Consider the following 20,579-nt stretch of genomic DNA (forward strand, 5'->3'; position numbering starts at 1 on the left):
AAGAAATCAAAGATCGATTATTCAAAGAAGTGAAGAATTCCAAAGAGCTCCATTATGGTATCAAAAGTTGTAATTTTTCTAGATTATGTATGCTTGGGTAGCTTAACCAAAAATAACTTAAGGTTAAGAAATATTTATGAGGATTGATTCGAAGGGTTGCAAAAATGAGTGTTGTATAAGCTAAGGGGTAAATGTTCATAAGGATTGTGAGTATTTAGGATTGGGAAGTTGATAGGATTTTAGACACAAATATGCGCATTGAGATCTTGGTATAATGGCTAAGTTTAAAGTGGATTATCTTATGTGATGTTGGTGATGAAAGTTTGACTTAGAATAGAATAGTTTTGCTTGAGGGCAAGAAAATGATAAGTGTGAGGTATTTGATATTGCCATATTTATACATATTTTTAGGCAATATTTTAATATATTTTTATTAATATATTGATTATTTGCAAATATATATGAAACTTATCAGATTAAATTATATTTTGCAGCCAAAAGGAACAATCTTGAAGAATAAGGACCATTGTTGACAAGAAGTGGAACTTTGGAGGATTAAAGAATTAATAGAAGAAAAATTCTTGTGAAAAAGCCCAAATCACGACGTGACCATCATTTACACGACCTGGAGTGAGTGTTCTAGAAGATAAGTCCACAGGAAGTTAGAGTCCTTGCCCGATAAAGATTCATCTTATGTACACGACGTGAAATCCCTGTGCACGTCGTGAAGTGTGAAAATTCCCAAAACTATATATATATATATATATATATATATATATATATATATATATATATATATATATATATATATATATATATATATATATTTGTTCACTTTCACGATTGAAGGAGGTTTGGAAGATTTTAAAAAAGATTTTCGGAGAAGAATTGATCAGAAAAACGAAAATTAAACATTCATTGAATGAGATTTATTTGAAGGTCAAGAGATTGAAGATTATATTCATCATCCTAGTTTAGTACACTATGATTATGCCTTTTATTATTGAATTTGTGTCTGTGTTATCAACCATGAGTAGCTGAATCTAGTAGCTTCCATTTAGCTAGATGAAGCTTTAACTCTATGATTTAGTTAATTGATTTATGGATTTTAATTGTTGGTTATGAGCTTATGTTTGATTATCTTTATCTAGCATGTTAATATTTGATGCTTTAATTGCTTAAATTCAGGTTCTATGTAGCTTAGTAAACATTAAATTACATAAACTTGTTACCTAGTAGTTTACTGACCATTAAATTGCTAGAGTTAGGATCGACCCAATCTTAGATAAATAATAAAAGTAACTAATTTAGTTGTGCTGGAGAACATAAATTATGACCACAATTGTGTTTATTTTGATTAATCTTACATAGCTTTTCTATATCTTATAACTGATTCTATGTTTGCTAATGTATGACCATACATAGTTTTACATGAATTAGTGAAACCATTAGTAAAATGGATTTGAATTGCTAATAAAATAATAATTGATAACCAACATTAATAATCCATAATCAGTAGCTAACCATAGAGGAAAAGTGTATTCGAACTAATTGGAAGTGTTTTTAGTAATTGATTGAATCGTTAGCTTAGTGATTAAGTTTGTTTGAACTTTCAAAATTAGATGAAAAACCAATTAAACTTTTGCTTGTTTTAGGTTAATCTATTAGTAGTTAGTTTAGTAAATTAAATCATTTTCCTGAGATCGATACCCGATTGTTTGTGCTATATTATTTTCAACAAGGTCCACTGTCTTAAGTCATAACAATTAGTTAGATATTTGGTAAATAATAGGTGTAGCAATATTTCGACATCATTAACAAACGGAAAGAAAGTTAAGAGAGAAAGAAAATGAAAACAAAATTTTCTTTTGTGTTCCCGAGTTGTAGAGAAGTAGCATTAAAATTAATTATTTTGTTATTATTTTCCAAATCCTTCCAAATCAGAAGGAAAATTAGAAGGGAAAATGATCATTCAATTTCCTTTCACTTCTTTTAATGAAACTTGGGAAGACTATTTTTTATTTTTTATTTTATTCTCATTTCCACAAATTTACTTTCTTTTATTTCGTTAAGTTAAACTTGGAAACGAGATGGATGTGTATTATTCCTACCATTTGCCCAACAAAGAATAAAATGTCCAACAAATAAAGACAATAAAATCATAACTCAAAATTTCATTTTCTACACATCTTCATCGATATCATGTCAAACGAGTCAGCAAAACTCACCTAAAAATTGAATATACTTACTTATTTTTTTTTTTAAATGGCAATATTTATAGTAATACAAACCGTTTGTAAATTTTAAACAGTGTTATGTTTACTGTTCATCTTTGGGAGTCATATATTACCACAATACCAATTTTTTGGTATTGGTTTAGTTTGTGAAAGTAGGTTTAGTTTGAAGTTATGGGTAATCTCAGTTCTAGATCGGTACCAAACCAAAGGGTACCACTATACTAACGTTTTTCGAGAGCATTTCTAGGAATGAAGATCGATTTTAAGTATAAGGTATCCTACTGTGTGGTTCGAAAAAATTGGGTCAGTCTGCTCGCCCCTAAACGAAAATGACTATATTTTTTTGGAAATGACAAACGAATTAAGTGCAAGCCTACTCGCAATATTTCAATGAGCATCTCGAGTTCGAGTTCCTTTAGAGGACAAACCCAGCCCCCATAGGGATTCTCAGGGAAAAATTTCCCATATGTGGCACCACAAGAGATAGTTTAAGGGAATCGAACTCCCAATCTCACGCCCCACATGTGTATAAAACTCAATGCATCAACCTAGCTAGACTGGACATCACTTCCGAAAATAACTATGTGGTCCACACATTTTACTCCACAACGTATATAATGCCAATAAGAAGGTTGTAAATGATGAAAAATTTGACAATAATTTGCCTTAAAAATTTGATAATAGTTATCTTTTAGCTAATCATTTTATTTTTATTATGTAATTGGTAACTTTATGTTATTTTGTTGGCATGCAAGCATAATAACAATAATAATTGTACATATTGGGGTGAATGTCTATTGTTCATAGTATTGACTAATCTTCCATTTCATCATCAGGTCCTCTTGAGAAAGTTCTCTCATTAACTGAGATAATATAAAAAAAACCTTACACCAATTGTCATATGCCTTTCAATGTCATCATCTAGTTCATAGTCCATGATACATCATCAATTGTGATCATAACCCCATCTTCAACATATTATCGAGTATTAGAGTTTTGAGAAGAGAATGTCATTGACAACTTGTGCAATGTAAGAGAAAAATATGAAAATTAATCATCCACAACCAACAAATGTACCAATTAACATGTAAAAATGATACAAAGAAGCTTCAAGAAAACCTCAATCATAAGAAAAAGTTAAAGATAAAAAGCCAACAATTTTGATCAATAATATTGATTAACAAGAAAAAAAGAAGAAATCTATTTTGACCCGTTTAGGAGTAATTAATTTGAATTTACAAACAACCTTAAAACAAGGTAATGATTATGGAGAAAGTGAGAAACCCTGTTTTTGAATTTTTTATGTAACTTTTTGTTATTCAATTGGACTCGATGCAAAATATGACATCTGTAGAAAAAGGTGAACCTAAAAAACATTTATAACATTGACCCCAAATAAAATAATACATGTGAATAGTTTTTCTTCTTTCAACTAATAAAAAATTTCCCCCTTGTCCAAATAGTCGAACGCATATAGAAGCCTCCAAGAAGACCTTCATTCGCGGCGGCCCCCTGCCTACGATTATTCCACGAATCTGCGTGAAAGTTCTACTTCTTCATTCATTCGTTCTTCCGTAGAAGATCCAGACCAATCTGTTCCTCAATCCCGTAAGTTTATTGAATCCAAAGGATCTGGTTTAATCTTCGGTGATTCTTAATCGTTTGCGTTACCTCTCTCTCTGTATATATTTGCTGAAAATTTATATATACATCTGGTTTGAATCTTCCGGTATATGTTTATTTTTTTGTTAAGCGTTTTATTTTTTAACCGATGATTTCGTCTTTATACCTTTGTATGATTTGTGGATAACAGCATATAAAGTTGACGCTAGCGATGTTCGGTGTTTTCCGGCGAAGAGTTGTTAGCGGAAGCTCCTCTGCTTCGGTAAAGGTAGATTTCATTTTCAGGCATCTTTTATATGTTTACTTTGTGTTGTATTTTTATCTATACGATTTCCTCCATGTTGAAAAGAACAAAATAGAATGTGTCAACTGTGTTGCGTTTTGAGCTCAAATATGATACGACTCGTTGCTTTGTATAACAATGGAATCTGATAACCACACTAAACCGTAGCCAAAGTACTCCATCTGTGATGAAATAGGGTTATATCATGTTGTTTTTACTCGGTTATTGATTTTAGGTAAACTTTTTAGAAAGGAAACTTATATAATATAACTACGTTATTGTATGAAATAACAGGAGTTTCGCAATAGAAATTGTCTAGAGTTGTCAAACAAAAAGCATCAATTTAAAATATGAATTTGGAGAATACTAGGTTTAGCAACAGAAACTGAAATGGACTGCAGTATTCAGAGGTAGGGAGGGAATGCTACATTATGCACATTAAGAGTAATATAGAAATATAAAAAATGGACAGGCCATTGATATTACTTTACTGTATTTTGGACAGATCATAGGAAAATCATGGAGAAGGACTTGTCCTGTAGCATCTACAACTGCAACTTGTTTTACTTCAGAAGGAGAGGTATTATTGTCTTATATTCCAAAACCATGTATTTTATTTTTATCCAATATTATTTAATTCTACGTTCTGTTTTCTTATGGTTAACTTTTCAACATGTGTATAGGTGTTGCTCCATCCGAGAATTGTTGGAAATGTTAGGAGTATATGTCATGTTGCCCAACCTGGTAAGTTTCAGCCCATTTATTAGATAGTGTTTTGTTTGATGGAATCAAGGAAGGAATGGAATGGTTCATTCCATAGCCAGGGGAATGTAATGACTCATTCCATTATCCTCGTGATTCCATTCCATCCTACTATTCTGAGAAACACTGATTTTGAAGTGCATTCATTTAGTCATGTAAGGATCTAATTTTTTTTTACCATCCTAATGCTGTTACAGGTGGCCCAGTGAATTTAAGGCCATTAAGGTTAGTTCATAATGCTATCTTTTTACCCATGATTCAAATTCAGTAGTATTGATCTAAGTAACTAGACTTCCTTTTATTCACAGGGAAGTTATGACCAGTCTTCAGCCATCTGTGAGCATTCAAATGCAAACCAGAATGTTCTCCTCAAGTGGTGTGATACTCATATATATTTCTTTTCTGACATTTCATTTACATGTAAATTCTTAATGTTTAAAAGGTTAATTTTGTTTCTTGAAGGTGATTTGGTTGATGCTGTTGTCCCTTTTATGGGTGAATCTATAAGTGATGGGACACTAGCAACTTTCTTGAAGAGTATGTCTATGTCTCTCAATGTATTTCATTAACAATATCCTGAATTATTTTTTAAGCTTCTGATTTTTAATTAATGTTCTTGGAACAGAACCTGGTGATAGGGTAGAAATTGATGAACCAATTGCACAAGTTGAAACAGACAAGGTATTTCTTATACGTGGGTAGTGTTTCATATTCAGTAATCATGGATGGAATAATGAAATGAAATGGAATGGAATGAAGAAATCCTGTTTATTTGACACACAGGAATGTAATGGAGCATTCCATAATCTTGGGCTGATTTTCATTTCATGGGATTTTTATTTTATTTTTTATTTTTATGATTCCATTTATGAGCTTGTAACCATTGGTAATGTTTCTGTATGTTACAGGTTACAATTGATGTTGCTAGTCCTGAAGCGGGTATAATCCAAGAGGTAAATTAAAATATTTTTCAATTTTGTTCAAAAAAATGGATAATTTTTTTAGAAAACTAAAAGATTCTAGCTTTGATTTTGTTAGTTTGTGGCAAAGGAAGGGGATACTGTTGAACCAGGTACAAAAGTTGCCATCATTTCAAAGTCTGCAGAAGGTGCATCACCTCCTCCTCCTTCTCCATCCAAAAAAGAAGAAGCTGTTTCTCAGCCACCAAAGGTTGAGGAGAAGCCAGCGCCAAAAGTCGAAACTGCCCCTATCATTGCAAAGCCTAAGCCTTCTGCTTTACCATCACCATCACCTTCTAGAACCTCTCCTTCAGAACCCCAACTTCCTCCTAAAGAAAGAGAAAGACGCGTGAGTCATTCACATATTTTATATTAATCCAATTGAATCAACTTTAAAGTGGTTGAAATGGAATATTTGTTTTGATGTTTTTAAGGTTTTGTTTGATTGAATGGTGTTATGTTTAATGTGCAGGTTCCTATGACTCGTTTAAGAAAGAGAGTTGCTACACGTCTTAAAGATTCTCAAAACACATTCGCTTTATTGACTACATTTAATGAAGTTGACATGTAAGATTTTACTTTCTTATATTTTTATTCAAAAACCAAGAAGAGTAAATTACACGAATGGTCCCTATGGTTTGGGGTAATTTGCACGTTTGGTCCCTAACTTATTTTTTAACTCGGAAGGTCCCTACTGTTTGTTTTGTTGCGCGTTTGGACCCTGTCTTACCTAAAAAAAACTATTTTGCCCTTGATTTTTTTAAATCAAGGGCAAAATAGTCTTTTTAGGTAAGACAAGGACCAAGCGCACAACAAAAACAAACAGTAGGGACCTTACGAGCTAAAAAAATAAGTTAGGGACCAAACATGCAAATTACCCCAAACCACAGGGACCATTCGTGTAATTTACTCAACCAAGAATATACAAGTAAAGGATACTAAGAAAGAGTACAAGTTAGGTAGATAACCGTTAAGAAATTAAAAAACCAAGCTCAATAACCATTGTTCAACAAAAAAGCGATAAGTTAATTTGTTTTTTTTAGCATACATGTGAATTAGTAAAAATCATTTCTCATATTTTACTTGATACTTGGGTTTATGCAGGACTAATTTGATGAAACTCCGTTCTGAATACAAGGATGCATTCTTAGAGAAACATGGAGTGAAATTGGGTCTGATGTCTGGATTTGTGAAGGTATTTCCTGAAACACAGGGATCATTTCTGTAATTTTGTGATACAGAGGACAATTTCTGTAAATTCTCTATTAGTCAGGGACCATTTCCCTAATTTTGTGATGCACAAGGACCGCTTCTGTAATCTTCCAGTTAAGCAGGGACCATTTCTGAAAAAACATTTGTTAATATAGGGATGAAAACTGTCATTATGCTAAACATCCACAATTATATTTAATGTATTAATATTTGATTATTTTCACTCAGGCTGCTGTGAGTGGACTCCAAAATCAGCCAATTATAAATGCAGTTATTGATGGTGATGACATCATCTACAGAGATTACATTGATATCAGCATAGCTGTTGGGACTCCAAAGGTAACAAACAAACAACTTTGAGATATATTTTTATTAAAAAAATGCAACACAATGACATTCTTGTATTTTCTTTAAAGATTGTGAATTTGTTGTTTTTGTAGGGACTTGTTGTGCCAGTAATTCGAAATGCTGAAAAGATGAACTTTGCTGAGATTGAGAAAGAGATCAACAGTCTTGCTAAAAAGGCAACCAGTGGAACAATATCTATTGATGAAATGGCAGGAGGCTCTTTTACCATCTCTAATGGTGGTGTTTATGGAAGCCTTTTGAGTACCCCAATCATCAATCCTCCACAGGTACCCTTTTGCTTCTTCTTTAATAAAGTAAAATACAATTAAATATTTAATTGGCTAAGTTACAAAAGTTACGGATATCATCCCCATGTTTCATTTGTTGCATATGTGGTCCTCGAAGTAAAATTACTGTATCCTTTGGACCAAAATTGGAAAAATCACCTATACTCAGGGGCCAAATTATAGTCATTTTCATTTTACATGGAACATGGACCAAAATTGTTGAAAAAAACCTCAAATAAGGATCAAAATTGCAAGATAAAACTTTTTGGGACCAAAATAGCAAAAACCGGCTATGCTCAGGGGCCAAAAACGTAATTATACAACTTTTTTTGGTAAATAAGTTGACTGATGAATCATATGGTGTGAAATGACAGTCTGCAATATTGGGAATGCATTCAATTGTGAGCAAACCAATGGTGGTTGGAGGCAACATAGTAGCAAGACCCATGATGTACATCGCCCTCACCTATGACCATAGGCTAATTGATGGAAGAGAGGCTGTGTTTTTCCTCAGACGAATCAAAGATGTGGTTGAGGATCCGAGGAGGCTGCTTCTTGATATCTAAAAACGCTGATTTTGCTTCTTCATAATCATTCATGCTGAATATATATATTCTGGTATACTTGAAACTCTTTTTGACCAGAATAATCGTCTTTCTATTTCTTGCTAAATTTTTTTCTAGGCTTTTGCTCTACTTGATTGCAGCTTTAGCCTAGCTTAGCCACGTTTGCATTTGATATGATATGAGTACTACATTTTTATAAGTCAAACTCCAACACATGGTTTGGTTTGGTTTTACACCAATCTATACTTGAATAACTTCATCAACAACATTTTTGATGATATGTCTTCTGTCAATATGGGGAACTTCTTGGTGGGGTGTACGTAATGTTTTTTTGCTTTTTTTTTTTTTAAGTCCTCTACAAAGGTGAAAGTGTATGATTTATATGGAGTGTTTTGATATTGATTAAAATAAAATTCAAAAACAGAAGTAGATAGAAATACTAAAGTTCAATAGATAAAATGAAAAAGACTACTGAACGTCTATAATTCTTAATTTTGTTAATGCTATATTAACATGGATCCAACCAGCAATTAATGCACATGAATTTGTATGTGGGATTTTTATTTTCTGATGTCTCGAAAGCCTTAAGAAAAGCTACATCTGAATTAGTTCATTACTATTCAACTAAACTATGCTTTTCTAGTTTTCTTCACACAAAAGAGTGATATATTACTTCCCAAAGAAACAAAAAACATATGATTCGTTTCTACTTTCTACCAATACAACAAACTTGTAAGGGACTTTCTTTCTTTTCCCTTTTGTGACTCGCTGAAAATAGCAAGGTTTAAGTAATAATGAATACAAACTAAAATGACAAGCGATTTTCTTTTTAAAATGACAAAAATCGATATTATAGGGTATAATGACAAAAACGCTTTATGCCTGATCACCACATTTGTAGCTCAATCTTATTATATTGACAAAATTAGTATTTTTAGGGTAAACCCATAGATACGAAGTCTCATATTCAAAGCACATTCCTTTGAACATCCTTCTTACATAAAAGTTTCTAACCTACACATAGATTCTTAATTTCCAACTCCCATTACGGAAACGTTTCCATATTTGCCTTACGACAATGTATTCTTAATAGAATCCTATCTATTCATAATAATGTCAATATAGTCCATTCATTAGTATACTTTCAGTTGCCCACAAGTGATCAATCCTTGCAATCAAATGAGAACTCATAGAACTCACATGCATAGTCAACATGAATGGGTACATAAACAAGAATGTGTTAACACGATAGGTTACAAACCTCAAGTCGTGTGCTAATGATGAGCAATAGGTTTATTCTTGATTAGTTCTTGAAACTTTTTAAGACCTTTAAGACTCCCACTGACCTCTTGACATATAAGATTCTCTGTCAAGAAATGTTTTTCGACAAAAAAATATTCAAGTGTTAGTACAGATTCTTATCAAGAAAAACACTTCATATAATTGGTCATAGTTGGTCTTTGTCCTATCCAAGACATCACAACTACCAATTTCAAATTTGAAAGAGTAAGAAGCATTTCTACTCCACATTTGATGAGTGTTACAAACCTTCTTAAAGATGTGTCACTCAAGGCACAATCTTGGATTACGACTCTAAGACTTGATTTTGGAACGAAGTATGATTCACCTTTTGATTTAACCATTTCAACAATTGTTGATTCCTCTTCTTAACCATACAAATGCACTAAGGTGTCCTTAGAGGATCAATTGTGACATGGTTTCATAATCACTAAGATGATCATAAAACACGATACTTAAGTACTCTCCTTTCTTTCAGATTGGAGAAACTTTTATCTTTCTACCTAAATGATTCTTCTTATTCGTTCTGCCATACATTGAAACTTTTCAAATGATTTAGAATTACAATTAATCTTGTAAGTATAACCATGTTTACTAAACTTTTAGTAAATCATGACGAATAGTCTTATCGTTCTTTGTGGTGGACCTGACCAATGCACAACAATGTGTACTAGATCTTCTAATCCTTCACTTGACTCACATCTACATGTGAACAAGGAATTAGTCCTAATTTCCCAAAGATGAAGGTTCTCATTCGTCACACGATAACTCTCGTAACCAATACTCACATTTCGAGAACGTGACATACAACCCTTATCGCCTCAACACTCCCAAAAGCTCTCTGGTCTTGGAATACTCCACGATATCATCAATGAACACAATAACTGATCGGTCGAGCATCGACCTGCATACCTGATTCATCAAATCCATAAACACTGCAGGCGCATTGGTGAGCCCAAATAGCATCATCACGAACTCGTAATGCCCATAACAAGTCCGAAATGCGGTCTTCTCCACGTCCTCCTCTCTCACCCTCACCTGATGATACACCGACCTTAAGTCGATATTGGAGAACAAATATGCACCCTGTAACTGATCAAATAGGTCATCGATCTGCGGAAGCGGATAACGGTTCTTCACCATTAACTTGTTTAACTCCCGGTAATCAATGCACATCCGGTGTGAACCATCCTTATTCTTGACGAACAATATCGGCGCTCCCCACAATGAACTTCTCGGACTGATGAAATGCTTACCTAACAGCTCCTGGAGCTGAGATGGCAACTCCTGCATCTCAGGTGGTGCCAAACGGTACGATGCCTTAGCAATCGGAGCCGCACCTGGCACACGGTCAATCCTGAACTCAACCTGCCTCTCAGGAGGCACACCAGGTAACTCCTCCAGACACACATCAAAAAACTCTCTGAAAAATGGCACATCTAAAGCCGAGACCTACTCCCCCACCCGAATATCAACCATATAGGCAAGATAACCCATACGCACATGCTAAAATACTGTCGAACCATGGCCGCCGAACAAAACCCTGTTCCAACCCTGGCACCCTCTCCGCAGATGATCAATTCTCCCTCACTTGGGGTTCGAACTATCACTCGCTGACCCTCGCAATTGATCATAGCCCCAAACCTGCTTAGCCAATCCATCCCCACTATTACACATACATCTCCCATGGGGACCAGAATCAAATCGATCAGATAAGGAACCCCAAAGATCTCCAACACACAACCCTGATACACTCTGGATGCAAGAACACCATGTTCGTTGGCGATAGAAACCCGCAACGGACACTCCAACTCGCTAAAGGTCATACCAAAATCCCTACTAAAAGATCGAGACTAAAAGGACTTACTCGCGTCCGAGTTAAATAACACAAGTGCAGGCAAAGAATTCACTAAGAATGTACCAGTCACGACGTCAGGCGCTGCCCTGACCTCCTAGGTAGTGAGCTGAAAAGCACGGCTCGAGCCCTCGGGGGCTTCACCCTACCCTGTCACCCATCAGTAATCCTCAGAGTGGCTGGTGTCGAGGCCTGCGCCGGCTTGGCGGCGAGCAATGGACAGTTGACCTTCACATGGGCAACCAGATCACAATGGTATCAAATCCTGGTGCTTGGTACTAGGGCTGGCTGGCGACAATCCCTCGCAAAGTGCCCCTCATTTTCACATTTGTGTCATTCAGAAGTAGATCGGAAAGAACCCTCATGAACCTTGTCGCACTTGCCACAAGTTCGGCCCTTCTGACTCCCAGATCTCACATCAGTGGCCTTAAACCACTTTGTCGTAGGCTACAACTGCATAGGGGCATGCCTCAGATCCCTCTTCTGGAGCTCCATCTCAATCTCCCGTCTCCTCGCGGCCTCCTGTAACTCAATGAGTGAACCATAACGTTGAGTAGACACAAACTAGCGGATGTACATCTTGAGCATGCTCAAGTACCGGGTCATCTGAGCTTTCTCAAATACAACAAACTCAAGGCAAAACAACGCTCTCTTAGTGAACATCTTGGTGATCTCATTCAACAACTTCGTCCCCTACCTCAGGTCCAAATACTCCTGGGCTAATCTCTCTTTCTCTCTCTCTCTCTCTCTCTCTCTCTCTCTCTCTCTTTCTCTCTCTCTCTCTCTCTCTCTCTCTCTCTCTCTCTCTCCCCACCAAAGGGACGTATCTTGAGCAGAACATCTTAGAGAATTGCTCCCAAGATACAACAACTCTCTGCTATGGAGTGTATGAACCAGTAACCAGCCTCCATCAATCCTTCGCTCCAGACCGAAGAAGGTTTGGAGCGCACTTGACCTTCTGGTCAGCTAGGCAAGAGCAAGTAAAGAAACATTCCTCAACATTGGACAACCACCTAATGGAAATGATCAGATCCTGGACTCCGTCAAACATCGGGGGCTTCGTATTGTCGAAGTCCCATTACTGGAAGGCTCTTCCCCCACCAATTCTTGCAACAACGACGACCGCGGTGGCCGCAACAGCAGCAGCCTCAGAAAGTGCAGTGTATCGGTCATCAAAGAACTCCATCATGACGGTCTTGATAGACCCAAACAACTCCAATATCTGCCCCCGGGCAATAGAAACAACCTCAACATGAATCATCTCCCTAACCTGATCCTCAAACAACCCTGACCTATGCTGGCCACTCGCTCTTGCTCCTGATCCGAATCCTGACTCAAATCGCCTCGTAACCAACATACTAAAAAATAAACTAGAAAATATCAAATGAGGCACATATCATACCATATGATCCATTCCAACAAGACTCTAGGGGTTGTGACTTCCTTGCTACGTGTACGAGTCCTGTGCTTCCAGTAGTACGAGCTTATACTACCTTCTGCACCTACTCGTATTTGTCTCAGAAGATCATCACAACAACCCTAACAACACACACTAGAATACACATACATCCTATTCTCACTTCCTAGAGAAAGGCTAGACATTCCTCAACTGGCCGGCTGACCTCACATAACTTATCCATGAAACTTCCACCAACCCTACAACACTCGTCTATACTAACCATAAAATAACACTAGATCCTATAGACAATCGAATACTTGATTCTACCCTAAGCTCACAATCAGACAAAAATAAGGAACTTTTCTTGAAGTGGGTATACAAAAATCAGTAACCCTAAATTAAGTAACACATCACATAGTCAGTAAAACGATAATACCTAAAGAAAATGGGAGTTGTTGGACAAAGAGAGGAAGCTGGAATAAGGGAAATCGAAGTAGTTAACGAAATCAACACATGGAACTCGATTTCTCCTTCCGAAAACAATAGGTCGCAAGGTCGTTGGCGATGAAGGTGGTGGTCGATCATTATGGAGGCTGACGACGTCAAAGGAACCAGTGAACGTCGTTGTAGCGATGGCCGTCATCAAGCATGCACCATTCGAACGAGAGAGAAAGAGGTGAACGGGTTGTGATCGTGAATGAGGGACGAGACTTAACTTCCTGATTTTAAGGTGTAGATAGCTATGACAACGACTCGGCAAACTAGGAGCAAGAATTCAAGTTTCAGCATGGTTTGAGGGAAGGAAATTAAGGTTGGAAGGTATGTCGATGGGGCCTGGTGGGCTGATGTAAGGAGGAAGACGAGTTCTAACAATAAGTTCTTTTAGCTCATATAGTAAGACATATTGTTGGAGGTTGAGGATTCGAGTCCCTCATCCTTATTTTCTCCAAAAAAAATCTAATTTTTTTTTTTAAATTGTAAAGGAAGGGCAAGCCACATGAGTCGACACATAAGCCCAATAGTCCACTTAACGCGCCTCTTTAGCAAGCAGTCAACTTGGTGCCACTCAGCAAGTTGCACGTAAAAAACGGTCAAAATGATTACAATAGCCGGTTTAAGTTGCAAGTAAAAAAAATTAAAGTGATTACAATAGCCACTTTCCTGTCCATGAACTTTAATTTAGGAACCCAAAACTTTGGGATTGATTATCCATATACCAATTAGGGAATTAGGGATATAAATACACAAGTTGAAACCTTACCATGACAAAAATTTGGGATTGAGGCAGCATGGGTAAAATGTCTATGACTGGATCAATAAGTTTTAATTGTGGTAGTCTGAATTTGATCGAGTCCAACCAAACCTCTTACCACACCCAATAAGTAGTAAGTAAGTAGGGGTGACAAATCGTGCTATCGTTTCGTGTTTCTGTCTGACACGACACGACAAGGTTTTATGTAACACGAACACGATCCGATGTCGTGTTTTTTTTAACTAACACGAAAACAAACGAATTAAAAAACGACAAACATGAAAAATATAACATATACTAGATACTAGTTTATTTTAATGAATACTTTATCAATATAACACGGCAAACACGACAAACACGATAAAGAACTGCTAAATCGTGTCAAATTTTGAACACCAACACGACATGACATCGTGTTTTTTACAGTTAACACGAACACGACGCGAACACGAATTCAATTTCAGTTTCGTCCCAATTTCGTTTCTTGTCGTGTATTTTTGTCGTATCGTGTCATAAATTGCGACCCCTACCATAAAGAGACATATTAACCAGCCTATGATCATGGACACCTGCAAAGAACAAAGTTATATATTTAAAAAATTGAAGTGAGCTGCACGCATCTTACTACTTGTGTTTGTATCAAAACTCAAGAACATTTTTTTTCCTAATTTTCATAACAAAATAACATCTTTAACTCTATTTTAAGTTGCTCCAACAGGGGGTACCTTTCCTCTTGAGCTAAAATAGAGCAGAACCCCTGTCTGCAACCTTTATCTCAGTACTTTACAGCTGTATAAACATCATGTCACAAATCTTTTTTTTTTTTTTTTTTTTTTTTTCTTTTTGTCTCAAAAGGAAGCATTCCATAGAGCAGACTCGTCTTCCCCACATCGCTTGTGAACATCTTTAATCCTATCAGCAGATCTGCAAATCCCGCTGCAACTCCAATCAAATGATGCCACACATACATTCCCTGCTTGAGCCTTCCATTCACAATCTACAACAACATTTAAGTGTTGTTAATAGGACATTAATTTAATTGTTTCCCAAAGTGTGACGTTATTTCTTAAAACTTATTTACCCAAACAACATTCTATCAAGAAAACGTTTATGATTATTATTATTACCTGGTGGTGTTCCACAACACAACCTCCTATCATCAATGTGCTCCACATCCAGTCCAATAAACCATGATCCAATCGAGACATCCTCATTCGCATATTTGTGTAGTACATGTCTACAACATTCCAAAACATCCAATAATGAGATCCAGAATATTGATGACATAATAATTTCTCAAGTTCTTCATGTTTTTTTATAGAATAAATTTTTAACATCATGATCATTTATCAACACAAAACTTTATAAAAAAGAAAGAAGCATGGGCTTACTGGTTTATTGAAATATAAGTAGCTAAATCTCTAGAGATTGCATATAGTTGACCCGTAGCATGACGAAAATACTTGTTTCCTACTTCACCAAATTTCCAATGCTCGGGTTCATGATATCTCACTCCTCTATTCACAAAACAACCATAATTACAATCATATCATTCTTTGTAATATAACTAAAAAAAACAATAAGTAGCTAGTTTCAAGGAAGAGATTCTGCTTACTTATGAGCAAGAACGGGCCCCGATTTCATGCATCCAACATATACACGAGGCTTTGACTGATATCTACTTAACGTTGCTCCAAGTGTACCTTCACACAATAATTTAGCTTTGTAAATGACAAATCTTAAAAAAAAAAACGTAAGACTCACCCTGTTTGTTACAAAACAAGTTGTACTGTGTCTGACATACATTGGACTGTGATTAACCGGTCTCAATGGTCCCATCCTTTTGGGTGGGACCAAAAGCTTTTAGTCCAATGCAAGTCAAACACAGTACAACATGTTTTGTAACAAACAAGGTGAGTCTTATGTTTTCTTTGAATGATTTGTCATTTAGAAAGCTAAATTACCTATATTTACATGTACATCATCATCAACTTTGACATAAAAATCCGCATCCCACAGAGCAACAGCTGTAGTTATGTACTTTTTTGTTTTTGCAGATAATTCAAGGTACCCTTCAATATGCTCCAACCTCAGAAAATCTCCATGCTTCTTTTCTTCTGCTTCAATAGCTCTATCAAGAATACCACCTGATGTAGCACTGAAAATAAAATAATTCATCAAATATGAATTACATGTAAATAAGATTGATATGATTATTAGATACACTCTGTTTACCTGTGACCTATCACAAATCGCATAATAATACCCTTTTCTTCCTCGAGCTTTTTGAGTTTATCACCTAAATTTATGATGCAAAAAGAACTTAATAAAAAAAACTTGAAATAATATTATATGCATCAAGTGGAAATGTAAAAAATTTAACCTTGAGGCATCCAAGTAGCACGAACAGAGTCTCGTCTTTTTCGGCTGCTAAAAGCCGTATTAATCCCAATAACCATAAAATATTTTCGTTTTTTGATGGGATTAAGGAGTGTCAAATCATCAGATATTGGAGATCCTGTAACTATGGAATCTTGCATTGCTCTTGCTGCTGCTAATTCCATCTCCAACTTTGAAATTGTTTTGTCTAATGTTCTGCATCCAATAAGTTTTTAGGTTGGTGTTTGGTAAAGATGGAATCAAGGAAGAAATGGAATGGAAATGGAACTAAAAAAAGTTGTTTGTTTTGAATGATGGAATGGACAATTGATTCCTTGATTTTTATTATTTTCATTCATTAGGCAGCCGTATTTTTTTTTATTCCATCATGGAATAGTGTGAGAAATTATAAAAAGTTTAATGACAAAGTTCTTTTTTAAGAATACATTATTCCATTTAAATATTACGTTCACTTTCAAAAAATTAACTATAAATTTTTATTTATTAAAATCTTATTTGTGTTTATCAGCTTTTATTATGTTTAATTTGTTTAGTTTTGTAAATAATAAATAATGAGGGTTTTAAGCCCTTGGGTCGCGGCGAAATGGACCATTTCTGTAATTTTGTATTACACACAGGGACCATTTCTGTAATTTTGTCTCACACAGGGACCATTTCTGTAATTTTGTCTTACACACAGTGACCATTTCTGTAATTTTGTCTTATATAGGGACCATTTCTGTAACTTTCTATTATATAGGGACCATTTCAGTAAATTCATCTATTTCTTACAGAGGGACCATTTCTGTAAATTTGTCTTAGATGGGGATCATTTCAGTAACTTTGTTGCACAAGGATCATTTCGGTAATTTTTACTCACACAGGGACAACTTCTGTCATTATGTCTATTTGAAACAATGAACTATTTATGTATTTTCTTTTTACACAAGGATCATTTCTGTCATTTTGTCTATTTGACAGCTACTGGGACCAAAATTGCCATTCACTTTCCCTACAGGGATCATTTCTGTCATTTGAAACTACATAGACCAAATGTGCAATTCACTAAAACAAAGAACAAAGACCATAGCTCGATTTGACCTATTTAAAATATTGGTAATGTTATATAGTATAATAATAGAATTATAACTAAATAATATTTAGAATATTGTTAAATTATACCTTCTAATCTCCCATCATATGAAATTCATAACTATTTTTGTGAAACATAAATAATACAATAAAAGGTAAATATCAAAGCTTACTGGACAGCGTTGTGCGTTTTTGAAACTTCCCCAATATTGTATTTAGAACCCCTTCTTACATCATTCTACCAAAAACCAAAAATCCCAAAAATTTTGTATGAGAAATATATAAAATTAGAAGTAAAACAAGTGATACGCTCATGTAAATTGTAATTAGTTACTCACTGATTTTGTATTGCAATCCTCTGCCAAAAATTTTAGATTTTCAGCTTCGTTTCTGGTTGATCTTGATATGCCTTTAGCTTCTGGCTCTTTCCACATTCTATAACCACAAGATTTTAAATTAGTTCTTGATGTAATTCAATATCATGAAATTCACAAAAGTAATCATCAAAAGCAAGCCAAAAAGATTGCACAAAACCCCAAAACGTTGGGTAAAGATTAGAAAAAAGATGAATTTTTATTTCAAGATTCGGGAACCACACTCAAATTTGTGGAATTTAGGGTCAAAATCAAGAACATACCCATCAAATTTCTACACATGTTATGCAAAATAGATGATTATACAACTTTCAAATAAGAAATCTTTTTGGTGCAAAACCTGTCGGTGAACAGCATTCCAGCACAGAAGCAACTGATGCAAAGAAAAATACTCAATTTTCTCGACACCAAATTTCTTGAATTCGACTCTGGTCCACCTCTGTTCTTCCAAGAAGCCATGGCTGAAATCTTTCGTGTAGAACCAATTTAAGCTAATCTAAGCACGAACCCATGTCGTGAACACACCCAATTGATCAAGAAACACACCACACAGTCTGATTGATTTCCAAATTACAATATTTTTAAACCCTAATTAAAAATATTTGCCCTGAAAAGTGAACTCTAATCTTCCTTGTTTGCAGATGCTACTTGAAACGACTGAACATGAGTGAGTTGAGGGCAGTTGTGAAGTGTCAAAGAAAATGGTGGTTCGGTGGAATATTTTGAGAAGAGAGTCCCACCGACATCTAAACAGTGGTGGCGATGGCGACTTTAAATATGTCTCCGCCATTGTAGTGTAATAATAGTTGTATTTGCCGTGTACAACCTTCTTTGTCTTAAACTTACTATTTTGGTTTTAGTAAAGAAAAAGGTGTCTTTCACTAGAATAACGAAAACGAGAGACTATTGCGAAATGATCTAAAGATATTTGCGACTTTATATATATATATATATATATATATATATATATATATATATATATATATATATATATATATATATATATTTTGTAAAATACTCGGTTTTTTAAAAAAATAAAAAAAATTTCGTTTTTCAAATTTTCTAGTTTATTTACAAATTTGTTTGGTTTCATTTATTTATTCTTCCTAGTGATGTGCACTTCATGGTGGGTAACGAGTAAAAAAAATCTTTATTAGCTATGTAGAGCGCTATCTTCTCCCAAATATTGTTCACATCAATCAAGAATAGAATGTGCCAAGAGATAGACTCATGAAAATTGTGCTGAGCAACTTTTGCCTCCTTTCGTGAAGAGGGGGTAGTATTCCCTGGATGTGTTCAGATGGGTGGTTTAGTTTGATCCGATCCGATCCAATCAAGTGTTTGATACACAACTCATTGGGTCGATCAGCATTTTTGGCTGACTCGCTCCAGTCAACCTGTTTGATAAAGGGGCTAATCCTGTCAAACCCAGTCCATTGTTTTGATTAGGTCCTAGGTAATTGGCTGATTCAGTCCACGGTAAAAAAGAAGCTGACCGGAACATTTCCTCACTTTACCCCTGATTCTTTTTACGCTACATCGTGAGGACGTGAACGACAATCCCATTGTTTCTCTATCTCCTGCTTTTGTCTTCACCAAGTTTGCAACTCCTTTCTGCCATCGTCGACGCCTTCTTCATTATGATTCTTCCTGCCAGGGACTTCTTCAATCGCTGGTAACCTCTGACGTTTTTAATCTTCCTCTTTAATCGGTTCATGAAATCGATTTCATGAAATCGGTTTCACTAAATCGTTTTTGAAATCTATATACATAGTGTGATAGGTAAACATCTCCATCAATAACAGGTTTTCATAATTTTTATGTGTGAAATTCTGATGAATATATATATGAATTTAGGGTAATTTCTTTGCTGATCGATTTTTGCTCCTTTTTGCTGTTTGGTTTTTGCTGTCAGTTGATACACTTGTTTATTGTTGCTCCGTTTCCACCATTTCCAGTGCCACATTTATGGAAAAGATAAAAAAAATTGTTTGACTCTTTGAATTTCCACTGAGATAGATTCCATGTGACTCTTTAATTCACATGTAAGGAAATATAAAGATTTGGTATTATGATTAAATAAATCTTGTATCATGTTGCATTATGTTATGTTGTTCGAACTTGCTCAAGAGATTAACCATTCACAGATTTCATGATATATATTCTATATATGTTAATCTCTATCTCTCAAGTGGTGCCAATTGAAAGTTGAATGGACCCAAAAAGGTTGAACAAGGAGAACCTTATGAACATAGAAATGGCCTTGCAGTTTTTTATATTAATATATGTTGTTATTCTTGTTAAAAAGATTTTTATTGTTGATTTTAAACTTTTATTTTTATCAGGGAGAAGAGTCGAGAATGATTCAAATAAATGTGAAATATTGAATTGAAAGTCAAAATTGGTGTTCCAATTTGCTTTATAATTTGATTAAAACAAATAATTCATGTTTTTTTTATTATGTTCACTTTGGGTATGTATATGTATCATCAAAGTTCATTGCTTTTACTGGAATAATGAATAAAATTCTTCATTATTTTTAGCACTATAAAGAAATTTCCATCAAGGGATAATATGGTCATTTTGCATCATTCATTACAACCGGTCAGAGATATAATCAAACAGCATGGTTTCAGTCAGACGTGGACTCGG

General features: G+C 35.0%; 2 protein-coding genes across 4 annotated transcripts; one reads left to right on the top strand and one right to left on the bottom strand.

Moving 5' to 3' along the window:
* The first annotated feature begins 3,669 nt into the window (after window positions 1–3,669).
* LOC145072978 (dihydrolipoyllysine-residue succinyltransferase component of 2-oxoglutarate dehydrogenase complex 1, mitochondrial-like) lies at window positions 3,670–8,570 on the top strand. Of its 2 annotated transcripts, none has more exons than XM_079019499.1 (15): window positions 3,670–3,845; window positions 4,051–4,128; window positions 4,649–4,723; window positions 4,827–4,887; window positions 5,103–5,130; window positions 5,214–5,281; window positions 5,368–5,442; window positions 5,531–5,586; window positions 5,814–5,858; window positions 5,944–6,213; window positions 6,337–6,431; window positions 6,969–7,059; window positions 7,305–7,415; window positions 7,517–7,711; window positions 8,086–8,570. In XM_079019499.1, the coding sequence occupies exons 2-15, from the start codon at window positions 4,072–4,074 to the stop codon at window positions 8,275–8,277; spliced, it is 1,419 nt and encodes a 472-aa protein (XP_078875625.1). In that variant the 5' UTR covers window positions 3,670–3,845; window positions 4,051–4,071; the 3' UTR covers window positions 8,278–8,570. The 2 variants fall into 2 exon arrangements, with proteins under 2 accessions (XP_078875625.1, XP_078875626.1); XM_079019500.1 differs by having other exon boundaries at window positions 3,829–3,966.
* A 5,791-nt stretch (window positions 8,571–14,361) lies between these two features.
* Window positions 14,362–18,758, bottom strand: LOC145072681 (putative beta-1,3-galactosyltransferase 2). 2 transcript variants are annotated; one of them, XR_013691093.1, is made up of 11 exons: window positions 18,268–18,758; window positions 17,892–17,988; window positions 17,727–17,791; window positions 16,466–16,677; window positions 16,318–16,381; window positions 16,047–16,240; window positions 15,698–15,785; window positions 15,474–15,599; window positions 15,210–15,319; window positions 14,808–15,079; window positions 14,362–14,651 (listed from the first exon to the last, which is right to left on the bottom strand). XR_013691093.1 is itself a non-coding variant. In XM_079019146.1 (10 exons), exons 1-10 carry the CDS (start codon window positions 18,384–18,386, stop codon window positions 14,931–14,933), a joined length of 1,224 nt encoding a protein of 407 aa, XP_078875272.1. In that variant the 5' UTR covers window positions 18,387–18,758; the 3' UTR covers window positions 14,653–14,930. The 2 variants fall into 2 exon arrangements, 1 of the variants encoding a protein (XP_078875272.1); XM_079019146.1 differs by lacking the exon at window positions 14,362–14,651 and having other exon boundaries at window positions 14,653–15,079.
* Window positions 18,759–20,579: the final 1,821 nt, after the last annotated feature.

The sequence above is a fragment of the Lactuca serriola genome, chromosome 9 (assembly GCF_051521515.1).
Source record: "Lactuca serriola cultivar US96UC23 chromosome 9, Lser_US96UC23_V15, whole genome shotgun sequence".
In the NCBI taxonomy this organism is placed as follows: Eukaryota; Viridiplantae; Streptophyta; class Magnoliopsida; order Asterales; family Asteraceae; genus Lactuca; species Lactuca serriola.